This window comes from Pipistrellus kuhlii, unplaced genomic scaffold (assembly GCF_014108245.1).
Source record: "Pipistrellus kuhlii isolate mPipKuh1 unplaced genomic scaffold, mPipKuh1.p scaffold_m20_p_11, whole genome shotgun sequence".
Taxonomy (NCBI): Eukaryota; Metazoa; Chordata; class Mammalia; order Chiroptera; family Vespertilionidae; genus Pipistrellus; species Pipistrellus kuhlii.
The window spans coordinates 11,626,337-11,645,288 of record NW_023425416.1 but is presented as its reverse complement, the minus strand read 5'-3'; the positions used below and the strand labels follow the sequence as shown (position 1 = coordinate 11,645,288).

Sequence of the window (18,952 nt, the reverse complement as noted above, 5' to 3'; positions counted from 1 at the left end):
GGCCTTCTTCATCAGCGTTGGTTTGCTTGTTTCTTTGTTTTTACCTGAAGGGGCATAAACATTGTTTATGACTACCCTGCTCTGCCTTGTGAATCTAGGTTGTGAGAAGCACTGCTGATGTAACGTGCCGGAGACTGATGGGTTTGCTGCTTGGTGATTTAATGCACCAGCCCTGGGATGAAAAAAGGGCTGTTGTTCCCATTTCTCAGATGAGGAATCAGAGGCATGAGCCACCGGGAGTGGGAGGTGGGAGACAGGAGCGTGGGTCTTGTGGCCGATGATTCATTTTTCCTTTGGTTGTGCTAAAGCTGCTCAGATTTCCAGATGGGATGGGAGCTATTGATAACCCCTGGCAGGCACTTCCTTGCTAAGACATCCTGTTTGTACAGCCGCCGGGAGTGTTCTGCTCAGAACGTTATGTTGGGTTGAAGGCATTTTGAGGCACTTGGTGTTCTGGTTGGCACCTGGCTTTAAGCAACTAATTTTTGTTTGTTTGGTTGGTTTTAATTACAGCTCACTTTCAAGATTATTCTGTATTTGTTTCAGGTGTACAGCATAGTGGTTAGACAACCATACACTTTACAGAGCGCGACCCCATAGTCAAGTACCCACCTGGACCCATACGTAGTCATTAAGCACACCATTTTTTTTAAATTTTTTTTTTAGGGAAATAGTTGTAATTCAGCTCAGTGTGATTTCTGGTAAAGGTCAGCATAGCAAGATACAACTTGTTTCTTTTCCTATAGGAGTGCATTGTATTTCGTGTGTGTGTGTGTGTGCGCGCGCGCGCGCGCGCAAGCGTGCGTGATTAATCCTGACATGAGGATATGTTTTTAATTGATTTTATTTTTTTAGAGAGAGATAGAAAGATGTGAGAGAGAAACATCAATCTGTTGCCTCCTGCATGTGCCCTGACTGGGGATCAAACCCACAACCTAGGTATGTGCCCTGACTGGGAATCATACCTGAAACGTTTTGGTGTACAGGATGACGCTCCGACAAACAGCCACCTGGCCAGGGCTGCATTGTATTTCTTAATGACAACTGGGAAAACATTTAGATACACAAAATAACTTGCATATTCTCCTAGAATCTGCAGTTCTTACCATTCTGATATAGGTGTGTTCTCGCCCTTTGCACATTGCATGTATACATGTGTTGTGTGTGTGTGTTGTGAGATTATTGGAAACATGGTGGCATTTTACTCCTGACTATATTAGCCAAGTCTGTCTGTCCTACAAATAGGACACCCTTTTACAAAACCATAATATTCATAATCACATATAAGAAAATTAACAATAATTTCATGTCAACTTATAATTTTGTTTTCAAATTTATCGTCCTAAAATTCTTTTATAGTTTTTGTTATTTTACAAACCAAGATTTGATTATGACTCACTTACTACATTATTTTTTGTCTTTACACTTTTATTTTATTTTATTTTTTTATTAAGGTATTATATGTGTACATACCTTACCAATGCCCCCACTCCCATACATGCCCCCCCTCCCCAGAGTTTTCCGTCCATTGGTTATGCTTATATGCATGCATACAAGTCCTTCAGTTGACCTCTTATCTCTCCCATATCTCCCTACCCTCCCTGCTGTAATTTGACAGTCTGTTTGTTGCTTTACTGTCTCTGTATCTATCTTTTTGTTCATCAGTTTATAATGTTCTTTATTATCCATAAATGAGTGAGATCATGTGGTGTTTTTCTTTCATTAACTCTTTACACTCTTTTAATCTAGAATAATTTCCCCCAACTTTAAAAAAAAAATGACGTTGACTTTCTGAAGAATCCAGAACACCTGTCTTGTGGGATGTCCCATACACTCTGTCCCTGTGAAGACAGCATTGCTGTACTTGGTGTGAGCTTAGTCTAAGGATGGCCTACAACCAGGGTCGTGGTGGTGACCATGGGTCGTTCTCCATCTCAGCGGCCAGGTCCTTCTCACCTGTCTTTCTAGCATGATTTAGACCAGAACCCTGCTCGACTGTTCTGGGACAAACCCACATGCCATCTGAGGTCCCTTTGGCCATGAGGTGGGGTCTGTGCAGTCTTTTGTTGTATGTTGTTTGAAAGCCTCCCCCAGGGGCGGCCTCTCCCAGGTCAGTATGCCTGTGCTTGCTCTAAAGGTGCTTCCTGTAAGTCATGCCGAAGGTGGTGGCTGCAGTAAAGAATCTCTGATTTTAAAGGTTAAAATTTAATCTCTGAATTTAAAGGTTTTTTTGTTTGCCTAAATGGCTAAAAAAAAAAAACCCCTCAAACAGCCAAATAAATCCCTTGTCAACAAGACTGGTCAAATAAATTGAATCTGACCAAGGCACAGAATGCTTGTTTGCAATAACCTTATCACTGGCTGGCCAGTTTCCCCATTGTTAATGGGAAGTGGTTTCCTCTTATTGATATTTTCTAAAAAAAACAAAACAAAACAAAACAAAAAACCCTGACAACTTGCTATGCGCTTTAGGAATGTGGCTAGTCACTGCTTTTTCTTTCATCTGCCTCTTTGTGTTATATACTTAGTGACCAACCACCTTAAAAACATTTTTTTTTATCCTTATCTGAGGATGTTTATTGATTTTAGAGGGAGAAACATTGATGCAAAAGAGAAACTTCAATGTAAGAGAGAAATATCCATCCGTTGCCTCCCATATGCACCCCAATCAGGGACTTAACCCTCAACCTAGTGTGTGCCCTGACCAAGAATTGAACCCATAACCTTTTGGTACACAGAATGATGTCCCAGCCAGCTGAGTTACCTGGCCAGGGTGCAAAAGAGTGAAAGCAGCAACTGAACATATTTGTTTGCAACTGAACACACTTTTAAGGTGTGTGTGTGTGTGTGTGTGTGTGTGTGTGTGTTTTACCACAATACAAATGTGGTAAAATACACATAACATTCACTAATCTAACCATTGTTAAGTGTACCATTCAGAGGCATTAAGTACAATACATTCATGGTTGTGTAACCTTCAGCACTATTTATCTCCGGAACTTTTCCATCTTCCCAAATTGAAACTCTGAACCCATTAAATAATAATTAGCCATTCCCCTCCCCTCAGACCCTGGCAACTACCATTCTGTGTCTGCTAATTTGCCTATTCTAAGTTCCTCATGTAAGTGGAATTATATGATATTTGTCCCTTTGTTCCCATGTTTTCAAGGTTCATCTGTGCTGTCACACATCAGAATTCTATTCCTTTATAAAGCTGAGAAATATTCAGTTGTATATAATACATTTTGTTTTTCTACTTTTCTGCCACTGGACATGTGGGTTGTTTCACCTTTGGTTATCGTGAACAGTGCTCTGTGGACCTGGGCGGACAAATATTATATGTTCAATTGCTGCTTTCACTCTTTTGGTATATACCTACAAGAGAATTGCTAGATCATGTGGTTATTCTATGTGTAACTTTTATTTTCATTTTAAGGAGCAAGGCAACAGGGTCACATATGAGGCCACATGGGTGGGGCCTTAAGGTATTACTTGTTCCATCGTGAGACAAAGGGTAGGGACAGTTTTCTCTCTTTCCTGTGTGGCCATATTGCTTCATGTCAGCCAACGGAACCAAGGACGAGAGAACGCTTCATCTTCTAGTTTCTTAAGGGTTTTGAGGCTGGCTTTATTTTCTCTTCTGGATATGGACTAGATTGCGGTTACCAGCTGATTTCCTCTTGCTGGGCCTTGACTTAGTCCCAGCGGGTTGAGAGAGAGGACTGGGCGGAGGTAAACTTGCAGCCACAGACTTTTGTCCTGGGCTTCCTTGCGGGTCCCAAGGTTGCAGGCATGCGACTCTGAGCAAAGCAGAAACCTTTCTCAAAACCCATGTTCTCTGCAAAGCAAGATGTAAACGCTCTTTGTGCTGAGCACTCATGGTTGTCTGCATGGGTGAGCGTAGTTCCCAGCGATTGCAGGTGGAGGCTCAGCCCAGCCAGCCATGGGTAGCCAGGATCTTGGTTCAGCTGCAGAGCTAGTTGGTCTCAGGCTGGTGGAGTCCGGTTGAGTGGGTATTTATGAATTTGCTAAGTGCATGTTTAAATTTAGTTGTTAAATGATGTGATCACTCTGTAAATCTGAATCAAAAGAAAAATGTAGACAATGAAAATGGAAAGCTTGCTTCTTATCCCTTCCTTTACTCTGAGGTGTTCCTTCCCAGCCATTCCATTCCATTCCATTCTTTATATTTGGAAGTGAATTACAACTATGTGTTTTCTTCAGTTTGCACTTTTATCTACCATTATGTGAATATTATCTTATTATATAATAATCTACCACCAATATTTTACAGTCAGTTATGTATTGGAAAACTAATATAAATCCAGAATGTAGTAGCAAACCACTTGGTGTTTTTAACAGACTGATGACAAGGTAAAGAAGAGATGGAAAGAAGCCTAGAGATTTAATGTGATTTGAGAGACTTAGCAATCAATTGTAATATATGAACCTTATGTGGATCCTACTTCAGCTGGCAGTTGAAACAAATTCATGACACTTACAAGATAAGCAAAAATTTGAACACTGACAATATTTGATCATATTAAGGAATTACTATTAATTTTTTATGCGATTTTTGGATGTAGATATTCTGAAATATCATTTAGAGATACATAGTGAGTGCTTATGAGTGACTTGTCTGAGGGCTAGGAATTGTATCAAAATCACACAGGAAGAGGAAAGTGGTGGGAGGGCAGGTGTGAAGCTAGGCAAGCCTTGAGTTTGTCATTGTTGAAGCTGTGTGATAGGAATGCAGTTCTGTCTCTGAATAGGCTTGGAATTCTCCACACAAAAAACCCCCACAAAAAACAAACTAACAAAAAACTTTAAAAGAAATAATACCTGAACTTGTGCTTCTGGGAAGATGGAGTTGAAGTACTTTTTCCAGTTCTTCCTACCCAGTACATCGAACATCGCTGGGCATTTTACACAGAACAAACATAAGAAGACTCTCAAAGAGGAGAAGGCAAGCCAGCTGGGGACCTGGGAGTCCGAGGACTTCAAAAATGAGTTCCTTGGTTTTCCTTTTGCCTCGCGTATTCCAAACTTGGAACTGAAGAAGCTGACAAGCTGGAAATACCAGTGGCACAAACACAAAGCCCCAACAAAAGCCTACTCTTTCTGGCCACAAGATCGGGAAAGGGCAGCCTAGCAGGGCAGAACACTTTTAGACAGTCATTGCTCTGCTCCAGCCCAACACAGCAGAAAACACTGTAGCCCCCATTACACCAACAAAGGCCAAATGGGGAGCCTGGACTTGCACCACAGATTAGGAAGCCACCCCAGTGATGTCAGTAGAGGCCATTTGAGTAACAGTGAGGGAAGGGGAGGCCTAATAAAAGCTGGAACTCCCACCTCTACCTACCAGTAATGAGAAGCCCCCTGGTATCAGTGGAGTTTGGGGAGCCTGGACTTCCTCCCCCACCAGCAGTAATAAGGCCTGCTCTCTTCCTTCTCCTGCTGAAGTGGTCTTATAAAAAGGCAGCTAAAATGGATAGTTTACGTGAGACCCAGAGTCTCATAGCATAATACTCAGAACATCCAGGTTGAAGTAGCAAAAATCACTTGCCATACCAAGAACCAGGAAGATCTAAAACTGAATGAAAAAAAGACAATCAATCAATGCCAACACTGAAGTAATAGAGATATTAGAATTATTTGATAAAGATTTTAAAGCATCTATTATAAAAATGGCTTTAACAAACAATTACAAACACACTTCAACAAAAGAAGAGAAACAAAAAAAAAAAAGAATCTCAGCAAAGAAGTAGAAGATATAGATAAGGAAGAACCAAATGGAATTTTTAGAACTTAAAAATTGCAATAACTGAAATAACTCTATGGATGAGCTCAATAGCAGAGTGGGAAGACAGAGAAAATCAGCAAGCTGGAAAAAAGAACAACAAAAATTACCCATTCTGAATGACAAAGAAAGTAGACTGGACAAAACTGGTTTGGCTCTGTGGATAGAGCATCAGCCTGTGGACTGAAGGGCCCCGGGTTCGATTCTGGTCAAGGGCATGTACCTTGGTTGTGGGCACATCTCCAGTAGGGGGTGTGCAAGAGGCAGCTGATCGATGATTCTCTCTCATTGATATTTCTAACTCTCTATCCCTTTCCCTTCCCCTCTGTAAAAAATCAATAAAATATATTAAAAAAATAAAATAAAATAAAAAAAAGAAAGTAGACCGAAAAACGTGAACACAGTCTCAGGGGCCTTTGGGATGATAACAAAACACCTAACTTGTTATATTAGAGTAAAAATAGGGTGGGGCTAAAAAAAATGCTCAAAGAAATAATGGCTGAAAACTCCCCAAATTGAGTAAGCTGAGCTAAACCCAAACAAGATAAATACCAAGAAAAGAAAAAAGAAAAAAAAAAGTCCACATCAAGCCACATCTTAGACAGACTTCAAGGAACTAGACAGTAAAAGCTTGAAAGCAATAAGAGAAATGACACCTTACCTATTATATTCCTTTAGATGAGAAATTTCTCATCTACAGGAAGCGGCATAACATTTTTTTATGTGCTGAAAGAAAAGAACAATCAACCCAGAATCCTACATCCAGGGATAATGCACTTTAGGAATGAAGAGGAAACCAAGACATTCCCAGATAAAGGAAAACAAATAATTTCTCACAAGCACATCTACCCTAAAAGGATGGCTAACGGAAATTCTCTGGGAAGGAAGGAAGCAATAAGAGAAGGAATCTTGGAATAACAGGAAGAATGAACATGGTAAGCAAAAATATGGGTAACTATAATAAACTTCGCTCAAGAACCACAGGCTACCAACACCCAACCAAATGAAGTAGGTAGCCTGAGTGGTTCTATAACTATTAAAGAAATCAAATCTGTAATTTAAAAGCTCTTGGAAAAGAAATCTCCAGGCTCAGAAGATTTCACTGGAGGAAGAATTAACATCAATTCTGCTCAATCTCTTACGGAAATATGAGGAGGGGACACTTCCAATTCATTTTATGAAGCTAGTATTGCTCTAACCAGACAAAGGCCATGCCAGAAAAAGAAAACTACAAGCCAATACCTCTCACAAATAAAGTTGTAAAAGTCCTTTGTGACAAAATATTAGCAAATAGAATTTTGCAATATATGAAAATAATTATTCATCATGACCAAGCCGAGTTTATTCAAGGGGTGCAAGGCCGGCATGCTGTTAGCCAATCAGTCAACATAATCTATATTAACAGGCTAGAGGAGAAAAGTCACGTGACCGTGTCAATTGATACAGAAATGCATTTGACAGAATTCAACAGCCATCCATGATAAGAACTCAGAAAAAGAGGGATAGAGAACTTCCTTAATTTGATACAGAGTAGCTACCACAAAACACCTACAGTCATTAGTATAATACGGTGAAAGCCTGGGTGTGTTCCCTAAGATCGAGAATAAGGCAAGGATGCCCACTCGCACCTCTGCTATTCAATCGCAGGGTGCAAGTTTTAGCTAATACAGCAAGGAAGAGAAGAAAGAAAGAAAAAAAGACACATATCAGAAAGTAAGACATAAAACTTACTTGCAGGTGACATGATAGGCCACAAGAAAATACTTTCAAAAAAATTGTTAAAACCCCCAAAGAAACTCTCCTTAAATAAGTTCAGCAATATCTTAGGCTATGAGATCAGCATCCAAATATCCATTGTACTTGTCCACTAGAAGTAACAAAAGAACCCCAAAGTTGAAAATAGCATATCATTTGCATTTGCTCAAAAAAATTGAGAAATAAGTGCAAATGCAATAAAACATGTATAGGATTTACATGCTGAAAACAACATTAAAGAGTAATGAATAAATCAAATAAGACCTAAATAAATGGAGAGACATACAGACTGCTTCCATGGGTTGAGGAAGTTAGAGTAAAGATGTCAGTTCTTCCCAGATTGTCATATAGGTTTAACAGAATTGCTATTAAAATCCCAGCAAGACTTTTTTTTTTTTTATAGACATAGAAAAGGTTATTATTTCAAAATGTATATGAAAAAACAGAGAAAGCTATTTTGAGAAAGAAGAATAATGGAGGAAAAAGTCCTTCCTGCCCTGACCAGGAATTGAACTCACAACCTTTTGGTATATGGGACACCACTCCAACCAACTGAGCAGCTGGCCAGGACTGCTACTGTCATTTTTAAATTTGACCGTCTAAGGGAAAAGAGGTCAGTGACCTTGACCAAATAAATAGTCAGGTATAGCATGTTTTACAATAAAAATTCTTGTGGCATGCAGGTTGAAAATTGCTGCTGTAGAGAAGTGCATAGAAATATAGAAGTGCAAGAGAATATTTTCCATTGATTTTTAAAAATATATATTTTTACTGATTTCAGAGAGGAAGAGGGAGAGATAGAAACATCATCAACAGAATCATTGATTGGCTGCCTCCTGCACGCCCCCTACTGGGGATTGAGCCCACAACCCGGGCACGTGCCCTTGATCAGGATCGAACTTGGTCCGTGGGCTGATGCCTATTCACTGAACCAAACTTGCTAGGGAGAGAAACGCATATTGAAACCACTATGATCTATTAAATGGCTAAAGTAGAAAGTAGTGATAACAGCAAATGCTGGCAAGGATGCAGAGAAACTGGATCCGGATCATGAATACATTGCTGGTGGGGATGTAAAATGGTCCAGCCACTCTGGAACACAGTTTGGCAGTTTTTTTCCTAAGGAACTGAACAGGCAATTACCGTATGACTCAGGAGTTGCATTCCTTGACATTTATTCCCGGGAAATGAAAACATGTTCACACAAACCTATACTCAAATGTTTAAGGCAGCGTTATCAGTCATAGACAACTGGAAACAACCCAGATGGCCTTCGGTGGGTAAATGGTTATGCAAACTCTGGTCCATTCATATCAGGGAATATTACTCATCAATGAAAAGAACAAACAAATAATTTACAGGCAACAACCTGGATGAATCTACAGAGAATCATGCTAAGTGGAAAAAGACAATTTTAAAATGTTGCATAGCGTATGATTCCGATATTCTGGAAATGACAAAATTAGAGATGGAGTATAGATTCGTGGTTGTTGGGGTAGGAGGCGATGAGATGGGAGGGGGGTGGGTGTGGCTATAAAAGGGCAACCGGAGGGATCCTGTGGGAATGGAAATGATCTGTATTTTGACTGTGTAACCATTGTGGGAAGTGGATAAAGGATATTATTTCTTATGCCAGCATGTGAATCTGTCTCAAATTAACTTGCTCAATCGTCTCAAAATAAAACGTTTAATTAAAAAATAATTGAATGCAATTTTTAAATGTTTTAAATAATACAAAATGGTCTTTAATGAAAAATGAGCTGTTCTCCCAAACCGCCTCTCCCCCACATCCCCACGCCACCTCTCTCAATGCCAGCTCTACTGCTAATTACACGTCATTTTGATAATTGTATTGATTTCTGGCTGAATTGCTCTGAATATTTCAGAATCGGTTGTTGCTTAACTAACAAGGACAAAATTAGGGATTGGAACCTAATTGGATTATTCTTGACACGGCAGTTCATCCTGACTAGTATCTCCCATGTGGCGGCTCCAGGACTGAGTCCCATCTCTCTGTTTCCTGAAGGAAACCCAGTGGGGGATGGCCTGTGTCAGGGCCTGGTTGGATTGTAATGTGCGTGTGCAAACCTTTGGCAGGAATCGAGCCCACTGGAAACATGGTGAAGCAGCCGGCCAAGTTCACGGTGGACACCATCAGCGCCGGGCAAGGAGACCTGATGGTGTTTGTCGAGGACCCAGAAGGGAACAAAGAGGAGGTATGTTGGAGGATGCTGCCTCCCCGGTCAGCATCCAGGGACCTTGTCAAGGGCCAGGGGCTGGGCCTCCATTTTCCCCACTGAAGTTTACAACAAACACTGTTCTTGACCAAAGGATCCTGAGGCTTACTGTGGTTAAAGTAACTTTCCCAAGGGCTGTACCTTGAAGATTAATATAAACTGATACCCAAGGACACAGTGTTTAATAAAATAAAGGATACTTTGAATTTAGCAAAGTCCTTGTTAGTTGATTTTTTTTTAAAAAAATAAGTTTTTATTGATTTCAGAGAGAGGAAGGAAGGAGGCAGATAGGTAGAAACATCAATGATTTTAGAAAATCATTGATTGGCTGCCTTCTGCATACTCCCTACTAGGGTTCGAGCCTGGAACTTGGGCATGTTCCCTAACTGGGGAGTTGAACCATGACCTCCTGGTTCATGGGTTGATGCTCAACCATTGAGCTATACCAGCAGGGCAAGTTGAAGTTTTAGATACTAATGGCCAAAATACTAATGAGCAGAAAAACAATACAGTACTGATAAGATACAGTACAGTAGCAATACTGATGTCCTACTCTCTTCTCACTGTGACCAGCCTTTGATTCTTCCTTCAGAGCCTTTGCACATACTGTTCCTTTTGTCTACGTATCTTCTTAAGACTATATATTCCTATTGCTATGTACTATCTAAAATTATGAGTTTACTGGCATACTGTCCATTTCTCCCACTGCGTCAGGAATTCTGCCTGATTTGTTTTAGTTTGGGCACCTAACACTGGGCCCAGCATTTCATAAACGCTTAATTACTACATGGCCAATGAAGGTTTAAGTTACTTGCTTTATAGTCTCTCTCAGTTAGAGCGTCTCAGCTCTGAGTCAGTAGAGAGTCCTGACGTGGTTAAACCTCTGCGCTACCTGATTTGTTTCTGTAACTTCAGGCTCTTCCTCCCCTGGGGTGTCCCGCAGGAAGAGTGGGGCAGGAAATAGCCGGGACAGGTGCCTGACCCGCCAGCTCGCAGCAGGAGATGGGCTGGCGCAGCATCCTTTTACTCACACCTGGTGCTTTCTCTAACTGTCACTCATCTTCCATCCTAGGCACAAGTGACCCCCGCTAGCGACAAGAACAAGACCTACTCCGTGGAGTATCTGCCCAAGGTCACCGGGCTGCACAAAGTAAGATGAGGTGTCGTGGCTGTTGCTTGGACTCCTCTCCTGGGCTTGCTTCGATATGTGCGGAAGGAAGGGGTTTTCTGAAGTTAACTTCTGATTTTCCTTCCTGATTATATAAAAGTACGCGGGCTCATTGTAGAAAATTTGGGATCCCCACGCATCAGAGTTGAGATGTTAGCTAATAATTTTGATTGGTTGGATTCCACTAGGTTTTTGTAATGTCATAGATTTTTCTAGCTGTCCAGGTAACAATGGTTGTCGCTACATGTTTGGAGTATAGATGCTCAGCCCTGGGCTTTGTCTGGAATGCTGCCTTAAGTCCCCCTCGAGGTGTTGTGGAGCCTCTGTCGGCATGGAGAAGGCCAGTGGACTGTCTCGGAAGCCAGTGGCCCACTCATGCACCTGGAGAATTGATGGGCATCCAGCCCCCAGGCCCTTTGTCTCAGCAACATTTTGAATTCTGTTTGAGTTGGTGTCTAGTTGGCTTATGGGATGGGGAACAAGGAAGTCTTGCAGAGACTGGACTGAGCTGGAAGTCTACCTTTTGTTGGAAGAAAGCCTTCAACAGCACATATAGGCCTTTCCCTGTGTACCATGCAACAGATATAGACCATACTCACCACCTTGGGCTTTAGTGAATTCACCTGGAACTGTGGCCATATAGAATTATACCTTTAGAACATCATGAATCTCGAAGAGAGCATTTATGATATCATTAATTTATTCACTTTCTATGAAACCTAACCCAATCACTCTCCCCTTCCCTTCCCATCCCCTTCCCCCGCAACCAATTTAAGAGATGGCTCAAGTTTTAGATGGAATTCTGTACTTTTCCCCAAATCCATGTGTCTAGGAATGATCTTGGTCCGTTGAAAAATACGTTGTCTCTGGGTTTGAAATCCTGGAACTGTATGTTGTATTCTGGGGAACAGTGGCCTTCTTCAGTGTTGCCAAAGGGCTCAATGTCTAGAGACTAGTATTTGTTCATATCCCACTGGAGAGGCTGAACATCAGACGTAGGCGTTTTGAGTTTGCTGAAGGTCAGCAATCCCAGGCCTGCCATATGGCTGACGGAGTCAAGTGGGAGTCCCATTCAGGCCACTCGCAGGGCTCCTGGTCCAGCCACTTCTGTGTGGGTAATCAGGAGGGTGGAGGAGAAGGTCACAAAGCACGGGGCCTTTTCTGCTGGTCTCCCTGGGCAGGGAGAAGTGGGTGTATATCATCTCTGTCACTTGTAGGTCACGGTCCTCTTTGCGGGACAGCATATCTCTAAGAGCCCGTTTGAAGTGAATGTCGACAAGGCCCAGGGAGATGCCAGTAAAGTCACCGCAAAAGGCCCTGGTTTGGAAGCTGCTGGGAACATCGCCAATAAGCCCACCTACTTTGACATCTACACAGCAGGTGAGTGCCCTCTTCCGTGGACCAGGCTTTCTTGAAAAGCCAGAGATAGTCCTCAGGAACCTAAAGCTCGGGAGTGCTTGACCTTTGCCTTTTAAGTTGAATGATCAACAACAAAAACAACTTTTTTCAATCCATCGCCCTTCCTGCCCCCATACCCTTCTACATTTATTTATTTTTAATTTTTTTCTTTTTTTTAAACAGGTTTTCAATTACAGTTTATATTCGTTATTATTATGTGTTAGTTTCAGGTGTAGAGAATAGTGATTAGGTAATTATATACTTTTTACAAAGTGGTCACCTCAATATTTCAAGTATCTACTTGGCCCCATATACATAGTTATTACAATATTATTGACTATATTCCCTGTGCTGTAATTTACATTCCTGTGACTATGCTGTAACTACCAATTTGTACTTCTTAACCCCTTCACCCTTTTCAGCCAGGCCCCAATCCCTCTGGCGACCTTCAGTCTGCTCTCTGTTTCAAATGTATTGGTTATATTTTTATATTTTTCAAAACCAGCCTTTCTTCTAAAGAAACTAAGTTTGAAGAATCATCTGCTAGATGATTCTATGCAAGATCCTGTGTGGATTGAGTGGGGAGGGATGAATAAGACAGTTCTTGAAATTGGCTTCTTTTTTTTCAGGGTAGGAAATTTACAAAATAGAATGGGAGAAAAGGAACCTTCAGCCATCACCCTTCTTCCCTGTGGCAGAATGTCAATGTCTTGGTGTGGCCCTTCTGAGTGTCTCTGTTTTCTTCATTTGCATTTTTTCTACTCATTTATTTATTTACTAGAGGCCTAGTGTACAGATGCATGCACATTGAAAGGAAATTAATTATGAGGTAGCTGGCAGGGCAAGAGAGACCAGACATGCCCCAAAGCCAACCTCCCATGGTCCCTCCCCAGCTGGCCCCACCTGGGGCAGCGCCGAGACTCAAAGGGTGTCTTGTGGAGTGAGTGGGGTCCCTCTGGCAGGTGGGATCCATTGGCCTGGCCTGTCAGGATCAGGCCAAAACCAGCAGTCCGACATCCCCCTAGGGGTCCCCGAATGCGAGAGGTGACCCGGCAAAGTTGCTGTCATTCTGCAGCTCATGCATTGAGCATCTGCCCCCTGGTGGTCAGTGTGCATCATATCTACCGGCCAGTCAGTGGATCAGGTGGTCACTTAGGCTTTTATATAGATAGATAGATAGATAGATAGATAGATAGATAGATAGATAGGTAGATAGACAGACAGACAGACTTAAAAATATATATTTTTGTTGATTTCAGAGAGAGAGAGAGAGAGAAACAGCAATGATGAGAGATTCATTGATTGGCTGCATCCTGCACGCCCTCTACTGGAAAATCAAGCCCGCAACCCAAGCATGTGCCCTGACTGGGAATCGAACCAGTGACCTCCTGGTTCATAGGTTGACACTCAACCACTGAGACACCCTGGCTGGACCATTTGCCTTTTGTATCTGCTTTTACACTCACCAGCACTGAGCTTCCCAAGAAGATGACTTGGGCTCATGGAATGTTCGCTCTATCCCAGGTGCCGGCGTGGGTGACATTGGGGTTGAGGTGGAAGATCCCCAGGGGAAGAACACCGTGGAGCTGCTCGTGGAAGACAAAGGAAACCAGGTGTACCGATGTGTGTACAAACCGATGCATCCTGGCCCTCACGTGGTCAAGGTCACCTTTGCTGGGGACACCATTCCCAAGAGTCCCTTCGTTGTACAGGTTGGGGAAGGTGAGTGCTGGGGTGGCTGGCCAGGTGTGCTGTCTGTGCACATGGCTGGGCCCCCTAGGCCGGGAGAATGGCCACTGAACTCCTCTGTCCCCTTTCCGTGGCAAGTGGCTTACTTTGTCCAGAAGATACTACTATCTTTCCATGAACCACAAAGTGACTTCAGTGCTTTACTTGCATTAACTCATTTAATCCTCCCCAAAACACTTGTCCAGGAGAGTCATTCTTCGCTGAGAAGTGCAGGACGGAGACCGCACAGGGGTTGGTGCCTGAGGCTGAAGTTAGCAGCAATAGCACCAAGTCCCCACTGTTTGGCCTTAACTGGCTGCCAGGCTCTTGGCACAACTACATCTAATTGTCACACCAGCCTGTGTGTTCCAGGTGCCTTTAGTATCCCCAGTGGGCAGATGGAGACCCTGAGACTTAGATGACATAAGGTATCGGTGAGTAAGGGCTAGGCAACAGGAGGAGTAGAACCCAGGTCTCTGTCGACCCCTTCACCACGCTGCTGAGCTCCCTCTGCAGGGGAAGCAGGTGTTTTCCTAATAGACTCTGTCCTTTTCCTTGTTGCTCTTCCTCCCCCTCTCCCCACCCCTATCTCTGCTGCCTTTTCTAATCAATACTTGCCTTTTCCTGTTCTGTCCTGCATCTGTGCCTGCAGGCCTGGCTTCCTCCTCTGACTCCTGCCTCTGGGCTGCCTGGACCCCGAAGCTGTTGGCTTCCTAGCTGAGAGCCCTGGGCCCGAGGCACCTTGCTTGGTAAGGGCTGGTTGGGTGGGGCTCCGGTGCCAGGGCTTGGTGCTGCCTGCAAATGTCAGCGGGCCCATGCTGCTGGTGGCCTCAGGAAATGACAGTTCAGTCGTTCTCACCGCGTGTCCAGCCAGGCCCCAAGCCTGCCCTCTGATTACATTTAAACATTTCACCACGGAGGAGAATCTGGCAGTTTCCTTCCACGTCTTCAGCTCTGTTTAGTGTTTATATGAACTAAGTAGTCACCCTTTTGTTATGGAGACCATTGCCCATGTACAGAATTTCCATGAGTATTCTTTATTTTTATTTTTTATAAAGACACATTTAAACCCTCCAAGGGAAGTCCTGTGACTTATTCCTGTTATGACCAACTTTCCTCCTCCCCTTGACACATGGAAAACCCCCAACATACTAGTATTCATTAACAAAACTCTTTGACATCATGCAAGCATTTGAATGGCTATCCTAGTTCCAGTAGTGTTTCCTGACCTCCTCTCTCTCGTGGATTGCCCTTTTCATTCCTGGCACGGGTCTCCATGCCTTGTGCTGAGTAGTATTTACTTATTAGAGCTCTTCTCTTGATGTACTAGTCCTTCTTCCACGTAGATGATTTTATATGAAAAAGAAGCCGACATCATTTTCATAGTGAAAAACCAGTGTTACTTGCGACAAAGTGCTGCCATAAACTCACATTCATCCATGAACCACCTAAAATCATCTCTCACCCCAAGAGTGTGTATATGTATCTGAGGAAAGCAGTTGTTGGCCAAATAGCCAATGAGGACATTGCAGAGAGGAGGGGCCAGAGGAGAAATGCCTTCCTTCTATGAAGTAAATTAAAGTCTCCTCCTCTGGGGTTGGAGACCATAGTGTATAGAAAGCTGTCAAATACGCAGTATCAGATTTAGGAAGGAAAAGTCACTTAATAAACAACATGACATTTTACCCATTAATCTCTCATTTCTATACATAATGGGAAAGTTGCCCATGTTGACAAAGCATTCTTGGGGTACAGAAAAGTCTTTTTATCAACTTTCTGATGGTTCCATGGAGCAGTAGTTTTGTGTACCTCATGTAAGGGATGTTAGAAGCTACCTTTGCCCTGAATTTTTATATTTACAAATTTAGCCTTTTTAACCAGATCTAGAAACTGTGTTGAGAGGGGTGTTCGTCGCTAGTCATTGCCCTCACAGCCGCCCACCTTCCTAGGACCGGAGACAGAAGGCACTGCAATGGCCGTCTGCCTTGGCCAGCGGAAGGTTCACTGGCTTCCTTTCGAGCTATCTCCTGGCTCTAAATGGAGAAAACGACACTGTTTAGACTCATAGAAGTGACTGACCCAAACTTTGGAGCCCGGTCAGATGTTTTCAAGCGCTACATTTTTCAAGTTGACTTGAAGAAGCCCAGTCTTCCCAATTAGTGGGCCCTTGAGTGTAGCAATGAGGTTTGAACAGTGTCCAGCACTAGGTCTTAACTCTGCTTCACCACTGAGGGGGGCAGATACATGCCAGGATTCAGCCGGTACCAGGAGCCCAGGGAATCCACCCTGTGCCCTCCGGCATTCTTCGCCAAAGGAACGCTCTCCAGTCCCTCTGCAGCGTGGGGGGACAAAGTGATGTTGTGTCCTCATTTGCTGCCCGGTGCGCTCCCTCCGCGGGACTCCTGGTCTCAGCAACGGCCACATACTCTTTGTGCAGAGCAAATATTTTCTTGGCGGGTGGCTCCAAGTTACCTTGGCTTGCTCAACTCCGACTAAAGAATGAAAGGTTGAATTGATGTCGAAATTGTGCTTGCAGCCTGCAATCCAAACGCCTGCCGGGCCAGCGGCCGAGGCCTGCAGCCCAAAGGCGTCCGCATCCGGGAGACGGCAGACTTCAAAGTGGACACCAAAGCTGCTGGAAGCGGGGAGCTTGCCGTAACTGTGAAGGGTCCTAGTAAGTGCTCCTTTCTTCCCTCCGCTCAGGTGTGATTTCGGCCAGGTTCGTAGCCTGGCCAGTTCTGATTAACTTATCCCAGAGATCTGTGTCGAAGGCTTGAGGCTACCTGGGTTCCATAGGCAAGGAAGCAGCGATAGATTTGTAATGTCTGCCCTGGTTGCAGGCAGGGACAGTGGTGGTCCTGCAGACTCACATTGTATTAAGGCTTCTGGGAGTAGAAGGAGCAGTGATGCAATGAGTTTTGGGAAATGCTGTCTTTGGGACAGCAACCTGAAGGGGCCTATTTAAAAAAATAAAAAATAAAAAATAAATATATATATATATATATATATATATATATATATATATATTTATAATTGATTTCAGAGAGGAAGGGATAAGGAGAGAGAAAGAGAGAGAAACATCTCTCTTGAGAGAGAATCATTGTTTGGCTGCCTCCTGCATGTTCCTTACTGGAGATCAAGCCCACAACCCAGGCATGTGCTCTTGACTGGACCCTTTAGTCCTCAGGCTGACGCTCTATCCACTGAGCCAAACGAGCCAGGACTGGGGGCCCATTTTTTATTTGCAGAAACTTAGGGTTACAGAGGAAGGATCTTGCCCAAGGTCCCACAGCTTGTAGGCTTCTGAGCTGGAATTCAAGCACAGTTTCCAAAGCCAGTGATTTTTCCACTATAGGTTGCACTTTATAGACTATGAAATTATGTCAGGCACCTAATTACTATGATCAGTGCGTATAGAAGGGGACTCTAAGGTGAAGTTTCCTGGTAAACAAATGCCATCCATGGAGAGGTGGGTTGTACCCTGCACCTCATTCTTGCTCCCTGTTTGGGGAAGGGAGACAGTAGATGTGAGGATGGGGGTGAGGACCATCCTCAAGTTTTCCCCTGGAATGGATAAGCATCTCAGCATTTCTAGTTGCAGGTGCAGAAGCCCTTGACTTGTGGGGTCTTGGGCTTCCTAGTATAGGACTGTGCTTCCCCTCTGTGTTTCCCAACAGGCTGGGCAGGGGCGTTCTGAGTTCCAGAAAGTTAATATCTGTCCTTGGAGCACCAAGCTGTGGGGCAGGCTGAGCCTTAAGGGCAGCCAAGGATCTAGACTGCTCACACCTACAGCCACGCTGCTCTGGGGCTGCCCTCCCTCCTGGCTTGTTGCTACAGGAGCCAAGGAGGCGTGTGTGTTTTTTCCTGACCTTAGATTCTCACTTGACTGAATGTCTTTCCCGGCCAAACCTCAAGGCTCCACATAAAACAAGTTCCTGCCTGATGGCTTGCTCTGGAGTCTGTGGTGGAGCATCTAAAAGCTGTCTTCTTGTAGATAGCGCCTAAGAGCCTTCTCACTTTCACGGTCCGGCTTCAGTTGAAAAAGACATTGCCAGGACACGAACCCGGAACTCATGCCAAATACTCATCCATTCCCTCCCCAGTTTGGGGGGAGGGGGAGCTGAAATGGGTAGAATTATTGAGGAAAAATTGAGATGCCAACTAGGTTTATCTTTGCACAGTCCCTGGAGGGTCAGGCCACATAGCCCCCTCGTGGCTGAGAGAGCCCACTAAAGCCAGCTAGCTGAAACCTTCCAGTTCCCCACAATCGGAAGCAGAAAGGGGCCCATTTTTAGCTCTGGATGAATCTCTCAGGGTTTTAGGGGTCCCACTCTCTGAGGTGGCCCACTTAGCTTTTCTCTGTGACCATGTTTGTGGCTATGTCTGTCTTCCCGTCCTTGTCTTTGGGGTTCTCGTTCTGAGCCTCGGATGGCATGGGAAAGGCAGTGTGCTTTCTTCCCACAGAGGGCCTGGAGGAGCTGGTGAAGCAGAAAGGCTTTCTGGATGGCGTCTATGCGTTCGAGTATTACCCCAGCACCCCGGGGAAGTACAGCATTGCCGTCACATGGGGGGGACACCACATTCCAAAGAGGTGAGCCTCTGTTTCGACTCCTCTGGAGGTGCTGGGCCCAGGGCAGGCTCACCGTGGTGGCTTCCTGAGCTGCAGGAGGGAAAGAGATCTGCTTTGTTGCAAACATTTTTTTTTCTTCCCTCTTCCTGGCAGTTCGCAGACATTTGGCCTGTTCTCAAAAGCAGCAGAAAGTCGCTGTGGTTTCAGCTGCCTTGCTTTAAATCGAATGCTGGCGGTTTGGGGGCAGCGGGAGGCGGGGAAGCCAGAAGGAGCAGTAATAGAGAGCAAATGGA

At 43.9% G+C, this 18,952-nt stretch overlaps 1 protein-coding gene across 10 annotated transcripts in view; it reads left to right on the top strand.

The window, feature by feature from the left end:
- Window positions 1-18,952, top strand: part of FLNB (filamin B) — a 136,272-nt gene that overhangs the window by 58,201 nt on the left and 59,119 nt on the right. For all 10 annotated transcript variants that reach the window (XM_036430718.2, XM_036430717.2, XM_036430715.2 and 7 more), the window contains exons 5-10: window positions 9,656-9,774; window positions 10,868-10,945; window positions 12,181-12,343; window positions 13,886-14,083; window positions 16,626-16,763; window positions 18,554-18,680. In XM_036430718.2, the coding sequence (XP_036286611.1) occupies window positions 9,656-9,774; window positions 10,868-10,945; window positions 12,181-12,343; window positions 13,886-14,083; window positions 16,626-16,763; window positions 18,554-18,680 (823 nt within the window). The remainder of the gene's footprint in view (window positions 1-9,655; window positions 9,775-10,867; window positions 10,946-12,180; window positions 12,344-13,885; window positions 14,084-16,625; window positions 16,764-18,553; window positions 18,681-18,952) is intronic.